We start from the raw sequence: 20,332 nt of genomic DNA, 5'->3' as shown, positions 1-20,332 counted from the left end.
GAGGAGGCTGGAAAAACGCAGAACCGCGCTGGGAAACTGACAGCAAATATATTTTGAAGGTTGATATTTTTGTGCAATTAAGGGGATACTGACACCTCTAAAAAGCTACAGCCAAAATCCTTATCAACATCCACTTATTTCCACTTTACATCAACAGCTCTTTCCTCTAACTGCCATTGTTTTGATGAAAAGAGTCATAGCTTGAAGAAAAACCACACCCCTTTCTTTCAGCCCCCTTTTCCCAACTGTATTCCTCTGAATAGTACCAAAGTGTGATTTTTTTTTTTTTTAATACTTTGGGGTTTTGTTTTGTCTTGTTTTGGCCAAACTGAGCAGCATGTGAGATCTTAGTTCTCCTAAGAGGGTTTGAACCTGCACCCTGGGCAGTCTATAAAAGCACACAGTCCCAACCACAGGACTGCCTGGGAATTCCCTCTCTGTTTCATTGTTGTTGTTGTTGGGTTACTTGTTTTTGCTTTAAGTTTTTTTTTTTTTTTTTTTTTTTTAATGTGGACCATTTCTAAAGTCTTTATTTAATTAGTTACAATATTGCTTCTGTTGTTTATATTCTGGTTTTTTTTTTTTTTTTTTTTTGTGCTTCAAGGCATGTGTAGTCTTAGCTCCCTGACCACATATTTAACCCACATGCCCTGCATTGGAAGGTGAAGTCTTGACCACTGGGACTGGGGAAGTCTCTATCTCTGGCTTTAACAAAATAAAAAGACATTCCATTCTTTCTTGTACACAAAAGTAATATTTGTTTATCTATGGCACTCTATTTCACATTATTATCCTGAAGAGTCTGAGTCTGTTTTCAGTGAGATTAGTCTATGTGGGTCTCTGTGACCCTAAAAGCCAGTCATCTCTGAGGCTCTATTTCTTCCTATCATTTTCCAGTTAGCAGTTATTATTTTCTTCCTCAGCCTTCTGTTATATCATTTTGTGTGTGTGTTATTGGGACTAATGATGCAGAAATTACATGTTCACCTCTTAAGCAGATGGGCAGCCAGCTTTCTCACACATATAAGTTATATTTACTCAACTTCCCAAAGGTGAGACCACTCTGCTAATAGTAACCGCTTATAGCATCATACAACTTAGAAAATGTATTTTTATTTTTTACTTGTTCACACATTACCTCATATGTAGAATTTGGAGGAGGAACACTTTGGGAATGTCTTTCTTAAAGTTAATTCTGCCATTTAACATTTGTAAAACCAGTATATAAATGTGTCTTTCATGTTACTTCAACTCTTCATAGCCAACACAAATTCAGCACTTCTACAAAGAGCTTAATGAACAATAAAAATCAAGGCTCCAAAAAGAATTCAGGTCTCCTCACATCATCTTCCTTATTCCAGACAGACAAGACTATTGATCCTCTTTTATCCATAGAATGTGGGACTTACCCAATTTAATCACATGACTAAAAGCTTTATTCATGTACTGAACTTTATGTAAATCTATTTACCACAAGGAAACAATCTTGTTGAAAATTACCTGATCCTGGAAAATATTGTTAAAGTTTTTACTGATTCTATACTGGCCAAGGATATTTAAGAAGGATCTAGAACATCTTGTTACACCATAAAGCAAGGAAACTCTGCAAAACTACCAGCACTGGGTCAAAGACTCAGAAACCAATTTGAGAAGAATCACTTTAAATAAAGATGAGGCAATGTGAACATCAGTAAGAATAATATCTACAAAATACTTAAATATATACATTTTTAAATCCATAAATTAGCAATGACAGTTAATAAAAACATGTTATTGCCTTTGAAAGATGCCATTTGATGGCTTTTTGAAAGAAGCCAAGTAATTATTTTGAAAACTGGTCAATAAAGGAAAATAAACAAGCTTTTTTCCTGCCTTTCCTATATGAACTCTACTCAGGGTGATAATTAAGGGGGGTTTTTCTTTTTGGAAAAAACTCCAGCTAATAAATGATGAAATAATACAGATTCAGAATTATAACCAATCTTGCAACACCAAGTGAATTAATGAATCAAGACAACAATGGTTAACTAATGCTAAAAACACAAAAAGAGAGAGAAGATGGCCAGAAGTTACCTTTCAAATGGGGATACTCAATATCACCTATGCAGTATTCACGCCAAAAAAGCTAATGTGAACCTCAACAAGCATCTAGATCTAATTATCCATTTATTAAGAATAAAGGCAATGTGTTAAATGCCACAGTGGTGCAATCATCAAATTCAAGACTGTGGGAATCTTTTCAAGAAAATTAGAGATACCAAGGGAACATTTCATGCAAAGATGGGGACAATAAAGGACAGAAACATTATGGACCTAAAAGAAGCAAAAGATACTAAGAAGAGAGGGGAAGAATACACAGAAAAACTATACAAAAAGGATCTTAATGACCCAGATAATCACGCTGGTGTGTTCACTCACCTAGAACCAGACATTCTGGAGTGCAAAGTCAAGTGGGCCTTAGGAAGCATAACTATGAACAAAGCTAGTGGAGGTGATGGAATTGCAGCTGAGCTATTTCAAATCCTAAAAGATGATGCTGTGAAAGTGCTGCACACGTATTTTGCAATATGCCAGCAAATTTGGAAAATTCAGCAGTGGCCACAGGACTGGAAAAGGTCAGTTTTCATTCCAATTCCAAAGACAGGCAATGCCAAAGAATGTGTAAACTACCATAAAATTGCAGTCATCTCACACACTAGCAAAGTAATGCTCAAAATTCTGCAAGCTAGGCTTCAACAGTACATGAACTGGGAACTTCCAGATGCTCAAGCTGGATTTAGAAAAGGCAGAGAAACCAGAGATCAAATTGCCAATATCCACTGGATCATGGAAAAAACAACAGAACTACAGAAAAACATCTACTTCTGCTTCACTGGGGCTTCCCTGATAGCTCAGTTGGTAAAGAATCTGCCTGCAAAAAGCAAGAGATCTTGGTTCAATTCCTGGGAGGGGAAGATCTGCTAGAGAAGGGATAGGCTATCCACTCCAGTATTCTTGGGCTTCCCTTGTGCCTCAGCTGGTAAAGAATCTGCCTAAAATGTGGGAAACCTGGGTTCGATTCCTGGGTTGGGAAGATTCCCTGGAGAAGGGAAAGGCTACCCACTCTGATATTCTGTCTTAGAGAATTCCATGGATTGTATAGTCCATGGGGTTGCAAAGAGACAGACAGGACTGAGCAACTTTCACGTTCACGCTTCATTGACTACTCTAAAGTTTTGATTGTGTGGATCACAACAAACTGTGGAAAATTCTTCAACAGATGGGAATATCAGATCTTACCTGTCTCCTGAGATACCCATATGCAGGTCAAGAAACAAAAATTAGAACCAGACATGGGACAATGGACTGGGTTCCAAACTGGGAAAAGAGTATGCCAAGGCTGTATATTGCCACCCTGCATATTTAACTTATATGCAAGCACATTATACAAAATGCCAGGCTAGATGAAGCACAAGCTGGAATCAAGATTGCTGGGAGAAATATCAATAACCTCAGATATGCAGATGACACCACACTATGGCAGAAAGCAAAGAGAAACTAAAGAGACTTTTGATGAAAGTGAAAGAGGAGAGTGAAAGTGCTGCCTTAAAACTCAACATTCAAAAAACTAAGGTCATGGCATCCTGTCCCATCACTTCATGGCAAATAGATGGGGGTTTCAATGGAAACAGTGAGAGACTTTATTTTCTTGGGCTCCAAAATCACTGCAGATGGTGACTGCAGCCATGAAACTAAAACACACTTGCTTCTTGGAAGAAAAGCTATGGCAAAGCTAGACAGCACATTAAAAAGCAGAGACATTAGTTTTCTGACAGAGGTAAGTATAGTCAAAGCTATGATTGTTCCAGTAGTCATGCATAGATGTGAGATTTGGACATAAAGAAAGCTGAGCACTGAAGAATTGATGCTTTTGAAACTGTGGTGTTGAAGAAGACTCTTGAAAGCCCCTTGGACTGCAAGATCACACCAGTCAATGCTAAAGGAAATCAGTCCTGAATATTCATTGGAAGGACTGATGCTGAAGCTGAAGCTCCAATGCTTTGGCCACCTCATGTGAAAAACTAGCTCATTGTAAGACCCTGATGCTGGGAATAATTGAAAGCAGGAGGAGAAGGGACGACAGAGAATGAGCTGGCATCACCAACTCAACTGACATGCGTTTGAGCAAGCACCTGGAGACAGTGAAGGACAGGGAAGGCTGTCATGCTGTAGTTCATGGGGTCACAAAGAGTGGGACATGACTGAGCGACTGAACTGACTGACAGACTGTGGGGAAACTATATCACCTTACAAAGGGTTAAGATATATGTTAACCAACTGGATATATGGGGCTCATTTTTATCCTGATTCAAACTGTGAAAAAAGCAGATGATGTTAGAAACAAATTAATGTTAACTTGCCTATATATGATAATAATACTGTGGTTATATTTAAACCAAGAGAATTATTCTTTCAAAGTACAAACTGAAATATTTACAGATGAAATAACAGGATGTGAAGTATCTGCTTGAAAATAATGGTGAGGGGCAGAAGGACAGAGATAAAATGACATTCCTCTTATCAGTCATTAAAAAGTTGGCTTAAGGGTCCCGGAGGGTCTCCATATTATTCTGTCCTTATTGTTATTTAAAATATTTCTTAATGAAAGTTAAAAATAATTTACTTCCATTTTAAATTGAAAAGTAGGATCATAAATTAAACTTAAAATGAATTATGTGGAGTTTTGCGGCAAAACAACAAACTCAGTTTCCTCCATTTGGTCTTATAACAACAATAAAAACAAAATTAAACAAGATTTTCTCAAGGGATAATTTAAACAGGGACTACATGCCATTGTAAAAAATATATTAATGAAGATTTCTTTTGAAAAATTCAGGGATCACCTATGATTTCTATTCACTGTAAATAAATAGCCAGGTTTCCCAGATGGCACAGTAGTAAAGAATCACCTGCCAATGCAGGAAGCACAAGAGACACAATCCTTCCAGGATTCAAGTCCTTTTCTTGATTTTCATCATCAGTGAGGACAGTACCACCATTGTTCATCAGAATCAATTCGATAGCTATTAATGTGCTTGAAAATAGTTATTAAGTTCTTCAGTTTTCTTTTCTAGTAGGGAAAAAAAAGCTAATTTTCTAAACTTTTTCCACTGTCAAGGTCCTACCTTTTCACATTCCAATCATGATGTGACTCTGCTTTGTCACCTCTTTAAAAACTACATATCAGTTTTACATAACATATGCATGTGTATGCACTAAGTCACTCCAGTACTGTCTGACTCTTTGTGACCCTATGGACTGTAACTCTCTAGGCTCCTCTGCTGCTGCTGCTGCTGCTGCTAAGTCGCTTCAGTCGTGTCCAACTCTGTGCAACCCCATAGGTGGCAGCCCACCAGGCTCCGCCGTACCTGGGATTCTCCAGGCAAGAACACTGGAGTGGGTTGCCATTTCCTTCTCCGATGTGTGAAAGTGTAAAGTGAAAGTGAAGTCGCTCAGTCATGTCCGACTCTTAGCGACCCCATGGACTGTAGCATACCAGGCTCCTCAGTCCATTGAATTCTCCAGGCAAGAATACTAGAGTGGCTTGCCCTGCCCTCCTCCAGGGGATCTTCTAGACCCATGGATCAAACTTGCGTCTCCTGCATCTCAGGCTAGTTCTTTACCTTCGAGCCACCAGGGAAGCCCACACATACGTATATTTCTTTCCTTTTGGACTTTCTTCCCATTCAGGTCACCACAGAGCACTGAGTAAGTTCCCTGTACTATACAGTAGGTTGCCTTCAGTTATCTATTTTATACATAATATCAATAGTGTATATGTGTCAATCCCAGTCTCCCTATTCATTTCATATCCCTCTTTTTTCCCTTAGTATAAATATGTTTGTTCTCTACATCTATGTCTCTATTTCTGCTTTGCAAGTAAGATCATCTATACCATTTTTATAGATTCCACAGGCATTAATATACAGTATTTGTTTTCCTCTTTCTGACTTACTTCACTCTGTTTGACAGCCTCTGTGATGACCTAAATGGGAAGGAAACCCAAAAGAAGAGGGAATGTATGTGACTGTAAAGCTGATTCACTTTGCTGCACAGCATAAACAGACACAACATTGTAAAACAACTATACTCCAAAAAGAAAAATATGAAACCCACATAACCCACGACCTCTCTTTAAATACATTATTTTGCCTTTTTATACTTAGTATTTGAAGCTATTATATACATGCACAGATAAAAATTCTCTTTTTGCACACCTTAAATAATCATATGGGTGGTGATCTATGTTATAGATTGTCATATAGCACTTATACATGAGCTTCCTTTCTTCTAGGCAATAAATTACTTCATGTTGTTTGCATTTATTATGAAGTTTACCACATACTAAATTATAATTTCAAATAGTGATATTCTTAATATTCTGTCTTATCCACCATGAGGCTTCCCTGGTGGCTCAGTGGAAAAGAAGCCCCAGCCAATGCAAGAGACACAAGAGATGTGGTTTCAATCCCTGGGCCAGGAAGATCCCTTGGAAGAGGAAATGTCAACCCACTCCAGTATTCTTGCCTGGAGAATCCCATGGGCAATGGAGCCTGGTAGGCTACAGTCTGTAGGGTTGCAAAGAGATGCACATAACAGCAACTAAACATGCCCGCACACCTATCAACCAACATATATAACAAAACATTTTAAATGTAAATGCCAATATTCTAAACCTAACATTTACTGTCAGATCACCTTGTCCAAAATATGGAGATGATATATAAAATCAATAAAGATGCATTTAAAGAAATGGCTGAATCAAACTCATCCATTTAATGTATCAAAAATAACACAGTTGTGCAGATTCTGTTATTAAAACTCTCAGAATTAATATTCTGTAACCTCTAAAACCCCCCAAAATACATCCATTTATTGATGCTAAACTGCCCAGATGGTACAACATCAGAAATGAATTTAGTTTCATCAGAAGACATGGAAGAATATTCAATCATCTCCTAAGAACAGACAGAAATAATTCACGAACTGTGGGCTGATCTGTCCCATATTTTGAAAGGCTGATGTCCCAGCCTTATTAATCCATATTTCAGAGTTGTTTTTTGAGTAATAGTTACTGATTCTCATCAGGCACTCTATCTATCAGATCTAGTCCCTTAAATCTATTTTTCACTTCCACTGTGTAATCATAAGGGATATGATTTAGGTCATACCTGAATGGTCTAGTGGTTCTGCCTCTTGAGAAACCTATAGGCAGGTCAGGAAGCAACAGTTAGAACTGGACATGGAACAACAGACTGGTTCCAAATAGGAAAAGGAGTACTTCAAGGCTGTATATTGTCACCCTGCTTATTTAACTTCTATGCAGAGTACATCATGAGAAACACTGGGCTGGAAGAAGCACAAGTTGGAATCAAGATTGCCTGGAGAAATATCAATAACCTCAGACATGCCGATGACACCACCCTTATGGCACAAAGTGAAGAGGAACTAAAAAGCCTCTTGATGAAAGTGAAAGTGGAGAGTGAAAAGTTGGCTTAAAGCTCAACATTCAGAAAATGAAGATCATGGCATCTGGTCCCATCACTTCATGGCAAATAGATGGGGAAACAGTGGAAACAGTGTCAGACTTTTTTTTGGGCTCCAAAATCACTGCAGATGGTGACTGCAGCCATGAAATTAAAAGACACTTACTCCTGGAAGGAAAGTTATGACCAACCTAGATAGCACATTCAAAAGCAGAGACATTACTTTGCCAACAAAGGTCTGTCTAGTCAAGGCTATGGTTTTTCCTGTGGTCATGTATGGATGTGAGAGTTGGACTGTGAAGAAAGCTGAGTGCCGAAGAATTGATGCTTTTGAACTGTGGTGTTGGAGAAGACTCTTGAGAGTCCCTTGGACTGCAAGGAGATCCAACCAGTCCATTCTAAAGGAGATCAGTCCTGGGTGTTCTTTGGAAAGACTGATGATAAAGCTGAAACTCCAGTACTTTGGCCACCTCATGTGAAGAGTTGACTCACTGGAAAAGACTCTGATGCTGGGAAGGACTGGGGGCAGGAGGAGAAGGGGACAACAGAGGATGAGATGGCTGGATGGCATCACCGACTCGATGGACGTGAGTCTGGGTGAACTCCGGGAGCTGGTGATGGACCAGGAGGCCTGCAATTCATGGGGTTGCAAAGAGTCGGACACGACTGTGACTGAAGTGAAGTGAACTGAACTGAACTGACTCAAGTATTTTCTCAATGTGGTCTGCCCTTTTCCTAAAACTAAGAGTTTAGTATTATGTTTGGTTATATAAAATTAATAGATAATTCAAAAAAAATTTTTAAATCACTGACTATGCATATCACAAATAATATGGTGAAACCAAATTATTCATACAAAACACAAATTAATGCATTTAGTGTCTTGGTAACATAGTCTAATTAGGGGAGGAAGTATTACCTCTTTCCCTTCCACACAAACTAGCCTAAAAGTATCTTTATAAATACATTCATCCCTTAATTCAGAATATAAACTTGTATGAACAATGGGAATTCTATATAAATATTGGTTTGTTTAAAACTTTTAGTAGCTGGTTATTCGACCAGCATTTGTACCACTAAATCAGGATATATAAATCCTGGCTTTATTTCTAATTATTTCATTGCTTAGGACAAAGAAAATTTGAGATACACAATTGTTCATCTACAAATAGAAAAAAAATCTGGAAAATTAACTTTTCTAGCTAATAAATGTACTTAAAATATATTCTGAAAAACCTCAAGAATATTATAGAACTCTACCAGAAAATTACTAGAACTAATCAATGACTATAGTAAAGTTGCAGGATATAAAATCAACACACAGAAATCCCTTGCATTCCTATACACTAATAATGAGAAAACAGAAAGAGAAATTAAGGAAACAATTCCATTCACCATTGCAACAGAAAGAATAAAATACTTAGGAATATATCTACCTAAAGAAACTAAAGACCTATATATAGAAAACTATAAAACACTGGTGAAAGAAATCAAAGAGGACACTAATAGATGGAGAAATATACCATGTTCATGGGTTGGAAGAACCAATATAGTGAAAATGAGTATATTACCCAAAGCAATCTATAGATTCAATGCAATCCCTATCAAGCTACCAACAGTATTCTTCACAGAGCTAGAACAAATAATTTCACAATTTGTATGGAAATACAAAAAACCTCGAATAGCCAAAGCGATCTTGAGAAAGAAGAATGGAACTGGAGGAATCAACCTACCTGACTTCAGGCTCTATTACAAAGCCACAGTCATCAAGACAGTATGGTACTGGCACAAAGACAGAAATATAGATCAATGGAACAAAATAGAAAGCCCAGAGATAAATCCATGCACATATGGACACCTTATCTTTGACAAAGGAGGCAAGAATATACAATGGATTAAAGACAATCTCTTTAACAAGTGGTGCTGGGAAAACTGGTCAACCACTTGTAAAAGAATGAAACTAGAACACTTTCTAACACCATACACAAAAATAAACTCAAAATGGATTAAAGATCTAAACATAAGACCAGAAACTATAAAACTCCTAGAGGAGAACATAGGCAAAACACTCTCTGACATACATCACAGCAGGATCCTCTATGACCCACCTCCCAGAATATCGGAAATAAAAGCAAAATAAACAAATGGGACCTAATTAACCTTAAAAGCTTCTGCACATCAAAGGAAACTATCAGCAAGGTGAAAAGACAGCCTTCAGAATGGGAGAAAATAATAGCAAATGAAGCAACTGACAAACAACTAATCTTAAAAATATACAAGCAACTCCTACAGCTCAACTCCAGAAAAATAAGTGACCCAATCAAAAAATGGGCCAAAGAACTAAATAGACATTTCTCCAAAGAAGACATACAGATAGCTAACAAACACATGAAAAGATGCTCAACATCACTTATTATCAGAGAAATGCAAATCAAGACCACTATGAGGTACCATTTCACACCAGTCAGAATGGCTGCAATCCAAAAGTCTACAAGCAATAAATGTTGGAGAGGGTGTGGAGGAAAGGGAACCCTCTTACACTGTTGGTGGGAATGCAAACTAGTACAGCCACTATGGAGAACAGTGTGGAGATTCCTTAAAAAAACTGGAAATAGAACTGCCTTATGATCCAGCAATCCCACTGCTGGGCATACACACTGAGGAAACCAGAAGGGAAAGAGACACGTGTACCCCAATGTTCATCGCAGCACTGTTTATAATAGCCAGGACATGGAAGCAACCTAGATGCCCATCAGCAGATGAATGGATAAGAAAGCAGTGGTACATATACACAATGGAGTATTACTCAGCCATTAAAAAGAATACATTTGAATCAGTTCTAATGAGGTGGATGAAACTGGAGCCTATTATACAGAGTGAAGTAAGCCAGAAGGAAAAACACCAATACAGTATACTAACGCATATATATGGAATTTAGAAAGATGATAACAATAACCCTGTGTACGAGACAGCAAAAGTGACGCTGATGTATGGAACAGTCTTATGGACTCTGTGGGAGAGGGAGAGGGTGGGAAGATTTGGGAGAATGGCATTGAAACAGGTAAAATATCATGTATGAAACGAGATGCCAGTCCAGGTTCAATGCACGATACTGGATGCTTGGGGCTAATGCAAGCCCCCCACTGGGAGGACCCAGAGGGATGGTATGGGGAGGGAGGAGGGAGGAGGGTTCAGGATGGGGAGCACATGTATACCTGTGGTGGATTCATTTTGATATTTGGCAAAACTAATACAATTATGTAAAGTTTAAGAATAAAATAAAATTAAAAAAAAAAAGAATATTATAGAACTCTAAAATAAAGTTCTATACTCTACTAAATGCTCAGATTTCTGGACAGAAAAAAGAATGGCTAAAGTACTATTACTTATTTCTTTACTGTATTATTTCTTCATGTGGTTAACTGTTGCTGGATTAGTTATAGCTGTATAACCTATTCATAAGCTGACAATCTCCCTAAATATTCTCTCCAAGTGTTACTAGAAGCAGTTAACAGTCTCATCTTGAGCTAGTGTTCATAATACTGTGACAAAGTTATAGAAAAACCTACAGCCCCTGAACAAGTGAAGTCTAAATGTCTTGCGTGCATGCTGAGTCACTTCAGTTGTGTCCAATTCTGTGAGACCCTATGGACTGTAGCCTGCCAGGTTCCTCTGTCAACGGGATTCTCCAGGAAAGAAGACTGAAGTGGGTTACCGTTTCCTTCTCCAGGGGATCTTCCCAACCCAGGGTTCGAACCTATGTCTCATATGTCTCCTGCATTGGCAAGCGGGTTCTTTACCAGTCGTGACACCTAGGAAGCCCCTTAAATATCTGAGTTTTCACATTTATGGGTGGAATTAAAAATGACTACTGCAAATAGTTCTATTTCATTCAGACCATGTCTTTTTTCTTAAAAATATTTTCTTTGTTGCATTTAAAATTCACTGCCCTTATTCATCTTTCAGGCACAGAAATTAATATTTATAGTCACTAAATCAAAGCAGCATGCCTAGACCAGATTAGATTAACATATATTTCCCTCTCTGACTTTCTCAGGAACATGGTAAAAGAAATTTATAATTTGGAAGCATTTTTATTCTATGCATAGTGCCTTTTTAGAACTGGAATCCATGTGCCTTTCTTTCAGGGAAAAACAGTATGGTTCAAAAGTAAAACCAAGTTATAAATCATTAGTTCTGGTTTTACCTACTGTCTACAGCAATGTATTACCTTATTTTATCAACACTAACCCAATAAATAAAAACCACATTTTGAGCACGTTCTGGTTCATATTTAATATATATGTATCCAAAGAAAAACCTACATTGAATGCATTAATATAGGTAACCCCAATACCCTACAGCTCAAATATGTTGAAGATCCATCTAGCTACTTTTTCTGGAGCTTTAGGAAGGATGCTCGGGTAACAGGGAGTTCCAGGCTACTGCCACATAGCTTGGATAAAAGTAGATTCCAGCAGTTCTAAGGGGTCACATGGCACCCCAATCACAAGTAAACCTGAAATAGTCAAAGATCTGCACAAAGATCAGGATGCATCTTTGTCTTCCTTTGTCTACAACTGGTGGGGCGAGGGAACATAACATGAAATAAATGTATGAATAAACATTTTAAAATGTGATACAACAGCAAAGTTATAACAGTTGTCATTAACAAGGAAAAATCAGAGAGCAAGCATCCCATTTCTATAAGACAAGTAAAACATTACATGAAGGACAAGTCTTTTGCCAGTATTTTGAGTCTTACACATTTATCTCTGAAAACAGATTCAGATAAAAGGCCACTGTAATACTCCACATTAAAACATAAGTATCCATTTGAAAATAACTTGAAAATGTATCCACAAAGTCAATTTTGACTTTAATATACAACTACTTAATAATATCACTCTAATGGTGACCTCTCTATGGCTGCACTTGAACTCAAATCAATTTGTATAATTTAATGATTGGAGATTATCTCATTTCAATTTCATTTAATATTTCTAAAGTGTTAATAAAATCATTTAAATGTCTCAGGTTCTTTTCACAAGTACATAAGTCTATCCTCATCATCTGATCCTTTATTTCCCAGAGCTTGTCTTTCTTCTCTCTTCAAATACTAGAGTTTCTCTTTTTCTATTTATATCAGCTGTTGTCTCCTTGAATTATCTCAAAAGTTCATTGTCAACTAGAGGGCGCAGTAGAGAGGGTGAAGTGTGTCCCTAAAGATAAAATGCCACCTTCCACCTCATCAAAAAGGAGAATTCATCTCTGATCCTTTGATTTAGCAAGCAGGATTCAGGTTCTAATATCATCTCAAAACACACAGATGTTCAACTCATTCATTTATTAACCCCATTTATTGATTATCAACTCTGTTCCAGCATTATCTTAAGCACTGTATGTACAGTTAAGTATAGTGGTTACTGCCAGGGCATTGGCTTCCTGTGCATATAGACAGATCTTAAACAAAGAGATTAAAATCTGTATGATTAAACAGTTCCTAGAACAGACTAGAAGCTTAATTCTTGGGTGAAAGAATGAACATCAATATTAATTGTATATTGTGATAAGTACTATAGGAAAAAAAGAGGTTACTTTGAGAGAAGATAACAATATTAAATGCATCTCTGTGGGAATGTTATATAACCTGAGACCTAAGCAGAATTTTTACGAGAATGTGCAGAGATTTGAGGTGAAAGAGTTTGGTACATCTGAGAAAGTGAAAGAATGTTAGTGAAATGGGTTTAGCTTGGTAGATGAGCAAGACCATAGTATAAATAGGCAGGAACCAAATACTAATAAGACCCTAAAGTCATGTTAGTAATTTTTAACTTTATCTTCATTATAATGAAGAGTCATTGGAGTATATTCAGCAATGTGGCCAGAAAAGCACATAAAACAGTCAAAAAATAGAGCTACGATATGATCCAACAATCCCACTCCTGGGCATGTGCTGTGCTCAGTCGTTAGTTGTGTCAGACTATTTGCAACCCCACGGACAGTAACCCACCAGGATCCTTGTGGAATTTTCCAGGCAACAATACTGAAGTGTGTTGCCATTTCCTACTCCAGGGGATCTTCCCAAACCCAGAGATTGAACCCACGTTTCTTGTGTCTCCTGCATTGGCAGGTAGGTTCTTTACCACTGAGCCAGCTGAGAAGCCACTCCTGGGCAAATATTCAGGGAAAACCATAATTCAAAAAGATGGACCCTGATGTTCATTGCAGCACTATTTACGATAGCCATGATATGAAAACTACCTAAATGTCCATCTATAGAAAAATGGATAAATATGGATAAATATAATTAAATAAATGTATATAATTAAATAATTATATTAAATTAATTAAATTAAATTAAATTAAATTAAATAAATATATATAAATAAATAAATTAATTAAATAAATATATATATAATTAAAAAATTAAATAAATATATAATTAAATTAAATAATGCCATTTGCAGCAACATGGATGGACCTAGAGATTGTCATATTAAGTGAAATAAGTCAGACAAATATCATATGATATCACTTATATGTGGAATCTAAAAAAAATGACACAAATGAACTTGTTTACAAAGCAGAACCAGACTCACAGACATAGAAAACAAACTTATGATTACCAAAGGGTAAACAGACTGAGATATAAATTAGATGCTTGGGATTAATATCCACACACTAGTACATATAGAATAGATAAACAACAAGGACCTACTATGTAGCACAGGGACCTCGATTCAATATCTTGTAACATTCTATGTGGGAAAAAAGTCTGAAAGAGTGGATATTTGTATACATATAACTGAACTTTGCTGTATACCTGAAACTAACACAATATTGTAAATCAACTGTACCCCAATATAAAGCAATGACTAAATTTAAAGAAATTAATAAAAGCATTCAAAGTTTCTGGCTCCTTTATAGAAAATGGATTGAAGAGAAACAAGTACAGAAATGGAAGGATGAAGGATGAGCACATGGGCCTGGAGACTTGACAAGGACACAGAAGAGTGGCTAGAAATAAAAGTCATTTAGATGGTAGAAATCCTAGAAGAGGGGTCAAGAGTGAAAGAGTCAGCAGAGGGCAAGATGCTAAGCCCTTTATCCCATGAAAAGAAGGATACTTCAGAGCAACCCAGCACACTGGAATCTGTATTTACTCTAAACAGTTCTGTGTTTCAGTTTTTCATTCCCCATGGGTAGAGCAAAGCTCTCCCTTCTCAAAGCAGGAAGAAACTTGCTCAGTTTGTATAGTGATGACTGACTTTCCCACAGAGTGTTCTTACTCTCAGGACTGGAGACCAGGACAGAGAACCTGACACTAGGCTCTGGTTGCTGCAGTCAACGTCTGCAAACTGATCCTGGAGAAGGGCTGCTGCCTGGCTCCCGGCTCCACTGTCATTGCAGGAAAGCAAGGTGCCTTCTCCTGGTAGGAATAAGCTTCTGGTTTTCCCCGGAACCCTTAAAGCACGCTGCTCCCTGAACAGGCTGGTATTTTGGCAATGGTGGTCCTCAATACTTCCGAGTTTGGTGGTGGATACTCTTTTGAGAAAAATCACCTATGACCACGTACACAAAGCGTTCATACTATTTTAGGAAGTACACAGGCCCATTGAAGCTGAATCACAGACCCAGGAATGGTTAGCAATACCTAGAATTCTATGACATGTAAGGTTAATCAGGTCTGCTAATACCAAACTTCAGGATAAATGATGTGGGAAACACAAAGCAAGTACTCTCACCCCAAAAATAAAAACTAGCATAATGAGCCTAGACTCTAATTGGCATGCTAATCCAAACCATCTCCTCATAAGTAACCACAGAGACTTGTGACAAAGCTGTGGTATCAAAAGACTTGAGTTCAGCTGAACCACACATGAATGAATCATGAAAAAGTCTTTCAATGTCTCTAAGATTTAGGAATCTCATTACAAAGCAAGGTTAATAACAACCATCCTTGCCTGTTCAAACTTTTTCATGGGGCAATATGTAATACTTATATATTTTTTAGATGTTCTTATTTGCATATTTACTCAGATCTTACTTACACTAGTTTCCAAGGAGTCACTTCACTCACCTTGGACTGGAAATATAGTCCTCTTAAGGTCTGAGCTGCTGATATCAGAAAGGGCTGTTCTTACAGGCATTATGTGAACACAATCTATCTCTATAAATTGTACATCCACAACGTTTTTGTTTATTTTATTCTAAATATGCTTCCTAGTTCAAATTGCATTTCATTTTCAGAGCATAGTTAAGACAAGTTACCCTTGGACTATGGCTTCCCCAGTGGCTCAGCAGTAAACAATCTGCCTGCAATGGAGAAGACAGAAGTTCGATCCCTGGATTGGGAAGATCCCCTGGAGGAGGGTGTGGCAACCCACTCCAGTATTCTTGCCTGTAGAATCCCACATGGACAGAGGAAACTGGCAGGCTATGGCCCATAGGGCAACAAAGAGTCAGACACTACTGAAGTGACTAAGCATGCACGCACCCTGGAATATACTCACACAGCTCGATATCATTTGTAAGTATGGATATGATGTGTGGGCATTGAACTTGACCCATTACAAAAAGAGAGAGGCATTGTCGCTTACCTCTGTCACTGTCGTAGAGGTAGGCAAACTTGTCCCACTGGTAGTACTCAATCAAGCTGAGGAGGGCTCCTTTGAGGTCCGGTCGCATCTGAATGACAAATGGATGGGTGCCATCTGTTGGGAAGCTGGGAGTGATGAAGGACACATGGAGCGTGCCACAAAATGATGTGATGGTGTTTACTGACTTCTTGTCATAAAATCCAAAAATAGCATAGACTCCTCTTGAAAACTGGGAGCAGACTAGAAGAACAGGGGAAATAGAAAGATAAGTCATTGAAATTGGCATACAATCACATGCATTTGCTTGAAGCTAATGTCATTTTATATAATATACAAAAGAATCAACAAATTAAAACAGAGAGAGAGCTGATAATTCATCAAATTTATGAAGACTTACTCTATTTGAGAAATACAAAGATTTATAAAGCATTAAAAAATAATTCTGGTTATGGGACTATATCAAACTTAAAAGTTTTTGCACAGTGAAAGAAACTATTAACAAATCTAAAAAGGCAGCCTACTGAATGGGAGAGGATAATTTGCAAATCATATATCTGATTGGGGGTTAATATCCAGCATATACAAATAACTCATATAGCTCAACAAAAAATGAAAACAACCCAATTAAAAAGTGGCAGAGGACCTGAGTAGATATTTTTCCCAAGAATACATACAGATGGCCAACAGACACATGAAAAGATGTTCAACATCATTAATATTGCTGCCGCTGCTGCTGCTAAGTCACTTCAGTCGTGTCTGACTCTATGTGACCCCATAGACAGCAGCCCACCAGGCTCCCCTGTCCTTGGGATTCTCCAGGCAAGAACACTGGAGTGGGTTGCCATTTCCTTCTCCAATGAATGAAAGTGAAAGGTGAAAGTGAAGTCACTCAGTCGTGTCCGACTCTTAGCGACCCCATGGACTGTAGCCCACCAGGCTCCTCCGTCCATGGGATTTTCCAGGCAAGAGTATTAGGGAAATGTAAATCAAACCCCACAATGAGACATCACCTCACACCCATTAAAGTGGGCATCATCAAAACACAACAAATAACAAGTGTTGGCAATATATGGAGAAAGGCAAATCCTTGCACAGTGTTAGTAGAAGGTAAATTTGTACAGCAACTATGTAAAACATTACAGTGATTCCTCAAAAAATTAAAAGTAGAACTACCATCAAGCAATTCTACTTCTGGGTACTTTTCTAAAGTAATGCACCCCTATAATGTTCACAGCAGTGTTATTCATAATAGCCAAGACATGGAAGCAACATAAGTGACCATCAACATATAAGTAGGTAAAGAAGATGTGGTGTGTATATATATATAAGGAAATATTACTCAGCTATAAAAAAAAAAAAAGAAAATCATGGATAGACCTAAAGCATATTGTGCTAAGTGAAATAAGCAAATACTGTATGACTTCATTTATATGTGGAATCTAAAAGACAAAACAATTATGTAAATATAACAAAACAGAAACAGATACAGAGAATAAAGAGATGATCACCAGTGGGGTGGGGATAAGGGGTATGGATGAGTGAAATATGTGAAGGGAATCAAGTGGTATGAATTCCAGTTGCAAGATAAATGAGTCATAGGGATGAAATGTACATTGTGAGGAATATAGTCAATAGTACTTTGTATGGTGACAGATGGACTTATCATGGTGATTATTTTGTAATATACAGAAATAAGGAATTATGTTGTGCACCAGGCAGTAACATAGCACTGTAGGTCAATTATACATGAAACACAAACAAACTCATAAAAAAATATTCTATTTGTGGTCGCCAGAGCTGAGGAGTGGGGAAAGGGACAATTGGATGAAAGGAGTCAAATGTATGAAATTACTGTTATAAGATAAAGAAGTATTAGGGATGTAATATGAAGTGAAGTGAAGTGAAAGTGTTTGTCGCTCAGTCATGCCTGACTCTTTGTGACCCCATGGACTGTAGCCCACCAGGTTTCTCTGTCCATGGTATTTTCCAGGCAAGAACACTGAGTGGTTAGTCATTCCCTTTGCCAGGGAATATTTCTGGCTAGGGATCGAACCTGTTCCATGTGCACTGGCAGGTACATTCTTCACCATCTGAGCCACGAGGAAAGCCCAAGGATGTAATATAAGACATAGTAAATGTAATTAACACTGCAGAATGTTATATATGAAAGTTGTTAAGAGAGTAAACCTTAATAGCTCTCATCTCAAAATTTTTACATTTTTCTTTTATTTTGTATCTATGTGATATTATGAATGTTCACCAAACTTACTGTGGTCATCATTTCATGATATACGTAAGTCAAATCATTATGCTGTCTGTCTTAAACTCATACAGTGCTGTATGTCAATTACATCTCCATAAAACAAGGCTTCCTTGGTGGCTCAGATGGTAAAGAACCTGCCTGCAAAGCAGGAGACCCAGACTTGACCTGTGAGTCAGGAAGATCCCCTGGAAAAGGGGACGTCTACAAACTTCAGTATCCTGGCTTCGAAAATTTCATGGACAGAAGCCTAGTGGCCTACAGTCCATGGGATTTCAAAGAGTTGGACATGACTGAGCAACTAACACTTTCAGAACTGGAAGAAAAAAATAAACATGTACATTATTAGTTAACAGCCTATGTAAATGTAAACATACTTTAGGATAGCTTTATAAAAAACAAGAGTACAAGTAAAAATCATTAATTGTAAGAAGAACTAACTGCCATTATCTGGGATTTATATATATTCATGAGAGTTCATTCCTTATATTAGCTGATTCTTTTAAAAGGCTTTATTGTGCTAATAATGCTTTTATACTACACAATTGGTGTGCTTATGAAAAGTCCCATGCTGACCAAAACCTCTTTGAGAGAAGATAGAAGCAGGCCTGGCATCACGCATAGACACATGTCACCCAAAAAGGACATCTCTCGCCCTCAGAGACTGAGTCAAGTAGCAGCTGAATGAAGCTCAGAGCTCCTAACCTTTTTTAACCTTTCGCATGAATTTAATATATGCATGTGTCTACTTCACATGAGACAAAATATTATCAAAATGCTTTGGTTTAGAATCATTCTTAGAAGGAAAAATACAATATTTTATTGGGAAGTCCCCGTCACTCCCACAATACCTTGTTCTCTACTGTTACTTGTATTTCAGTGAAGAACCTTCTCCCAAACCCTCCCCTGCAGTCAGACCATCACTAAGTCATGGTCATTCGAATACCTAAATGTACTCCAAGGTTGTCCCCTGATGTCTTTCTCTACTCCATCCAGTTCACTAACAGCATATGTTATGTACCTGGTGCTTGCCCTGTGGCCTGGTATGGTACATTAACTTACCTATTTCTCGTGATAACCCTCAAAATGGGAACTATTATTATTTCCAAATTGCTGATAGGAAAATTAAAATGTAGGAAGACGAAGTGACTTAACCAGTCAGACATCTAGTAAATGAGAGATGCTGTATTGAAACCCAAACAGTTGGGATTCAGAGTCCACACTCTTTATTAATGGATAATACTGTGTTTCTCACTCAGATTAGTGGAATACCTACCCAGTGTTCTTCCTTCATCCAGTTATGCCCCTTTCATTCAATTCTCCACAATTTAACCAGAATAATTTTTGAAACACAAATTTAATCCTATCTTTCTGAGAAGTAGGGTTCCTTTGTCCAAGACTAACCCCTGCAACACACAATACAAACCATAGACTCCAGCACTTAAGACAACAAATTTAGGTCAACTACATGCTTTGAATGGATGAATAACTGATGTTTTTTAATTTCAAAGTTTATTTCAATCCAAAATATGAAAGTCAGCTATCCAAACTTCCTTTTACATTGATTAAACTTCATTTAAAGGATAAAGCCAATACTATCATATTTCACTTTAATTTAGTCACAAAAAAAAAGATCCATAGAAAAAGTAGATTTATTTCATAAATAAAAGTATTATTTATTTTCATAAGTAAAGATAATTGTTTAATAATAAGAAAGTTGCCAAAGATTATAATAGCTAATTGCAGGCAATCAATACATGATAGGCAATAATTTCTAATGACTACTGTGTGATATGAAGTGAAAGGAAAGCCAGATTAATTAGTTATTTCTTTGAGTGGCCTTTATTCATCAAATATTCCTATTTTCCTTTAAATATTTATTAGTCTTCAACTCATTTCACATTTTCTGGGATTTTAGGTATAATATGTCATTGTGTAATGTG

At 37.3% G+C, this 20,332-nt stretch overlaps 1 protein-coding gene across 2 annotated transcripts in view; it reads right to left on the bottom strand.

Moving 5' to 3' along the window:
* Positions 1-20,332, bottom strand: part of GRIA2 (glutamate ionotropic receptor AMPA type subunit 2) — a 184,561-nt gene that overhangs the window by 76,793 nt on the left and 87,436 nt on the right. For both annotated transcript variants that reach the window (XM_070386423.1, XM_070386422.1), the window contains exon 3: positions 16,130-16,369. In XM_070386423.1, the coding sequence (XP_070242524.1) occupies positions 16,130-16,369 (240 nt within the window). The remainder of the gene's footprint in view (positions 1-16,129; positions 16,370-20,332) is intronic.

The sequence above is a fragment of the Bos mutus genome, chromosome 17 (assembly GCF_027580195.1).
Source record: "Bos mutus isolate GX-2022 chromosome 17, NWIPB_WYAK_1.1, whole genome shotgun sequence".
NCBI lineage: Eukaryota > Metazoa > Chordata > Mammalia > Artiodactyla > Bovidae > Bos > Bos mutus.
The sequence above is the reverse complement of the archived record's forward strand: the minus strand, read 5'-3'. Positions and strand labels throughout refer to the sequence as shown.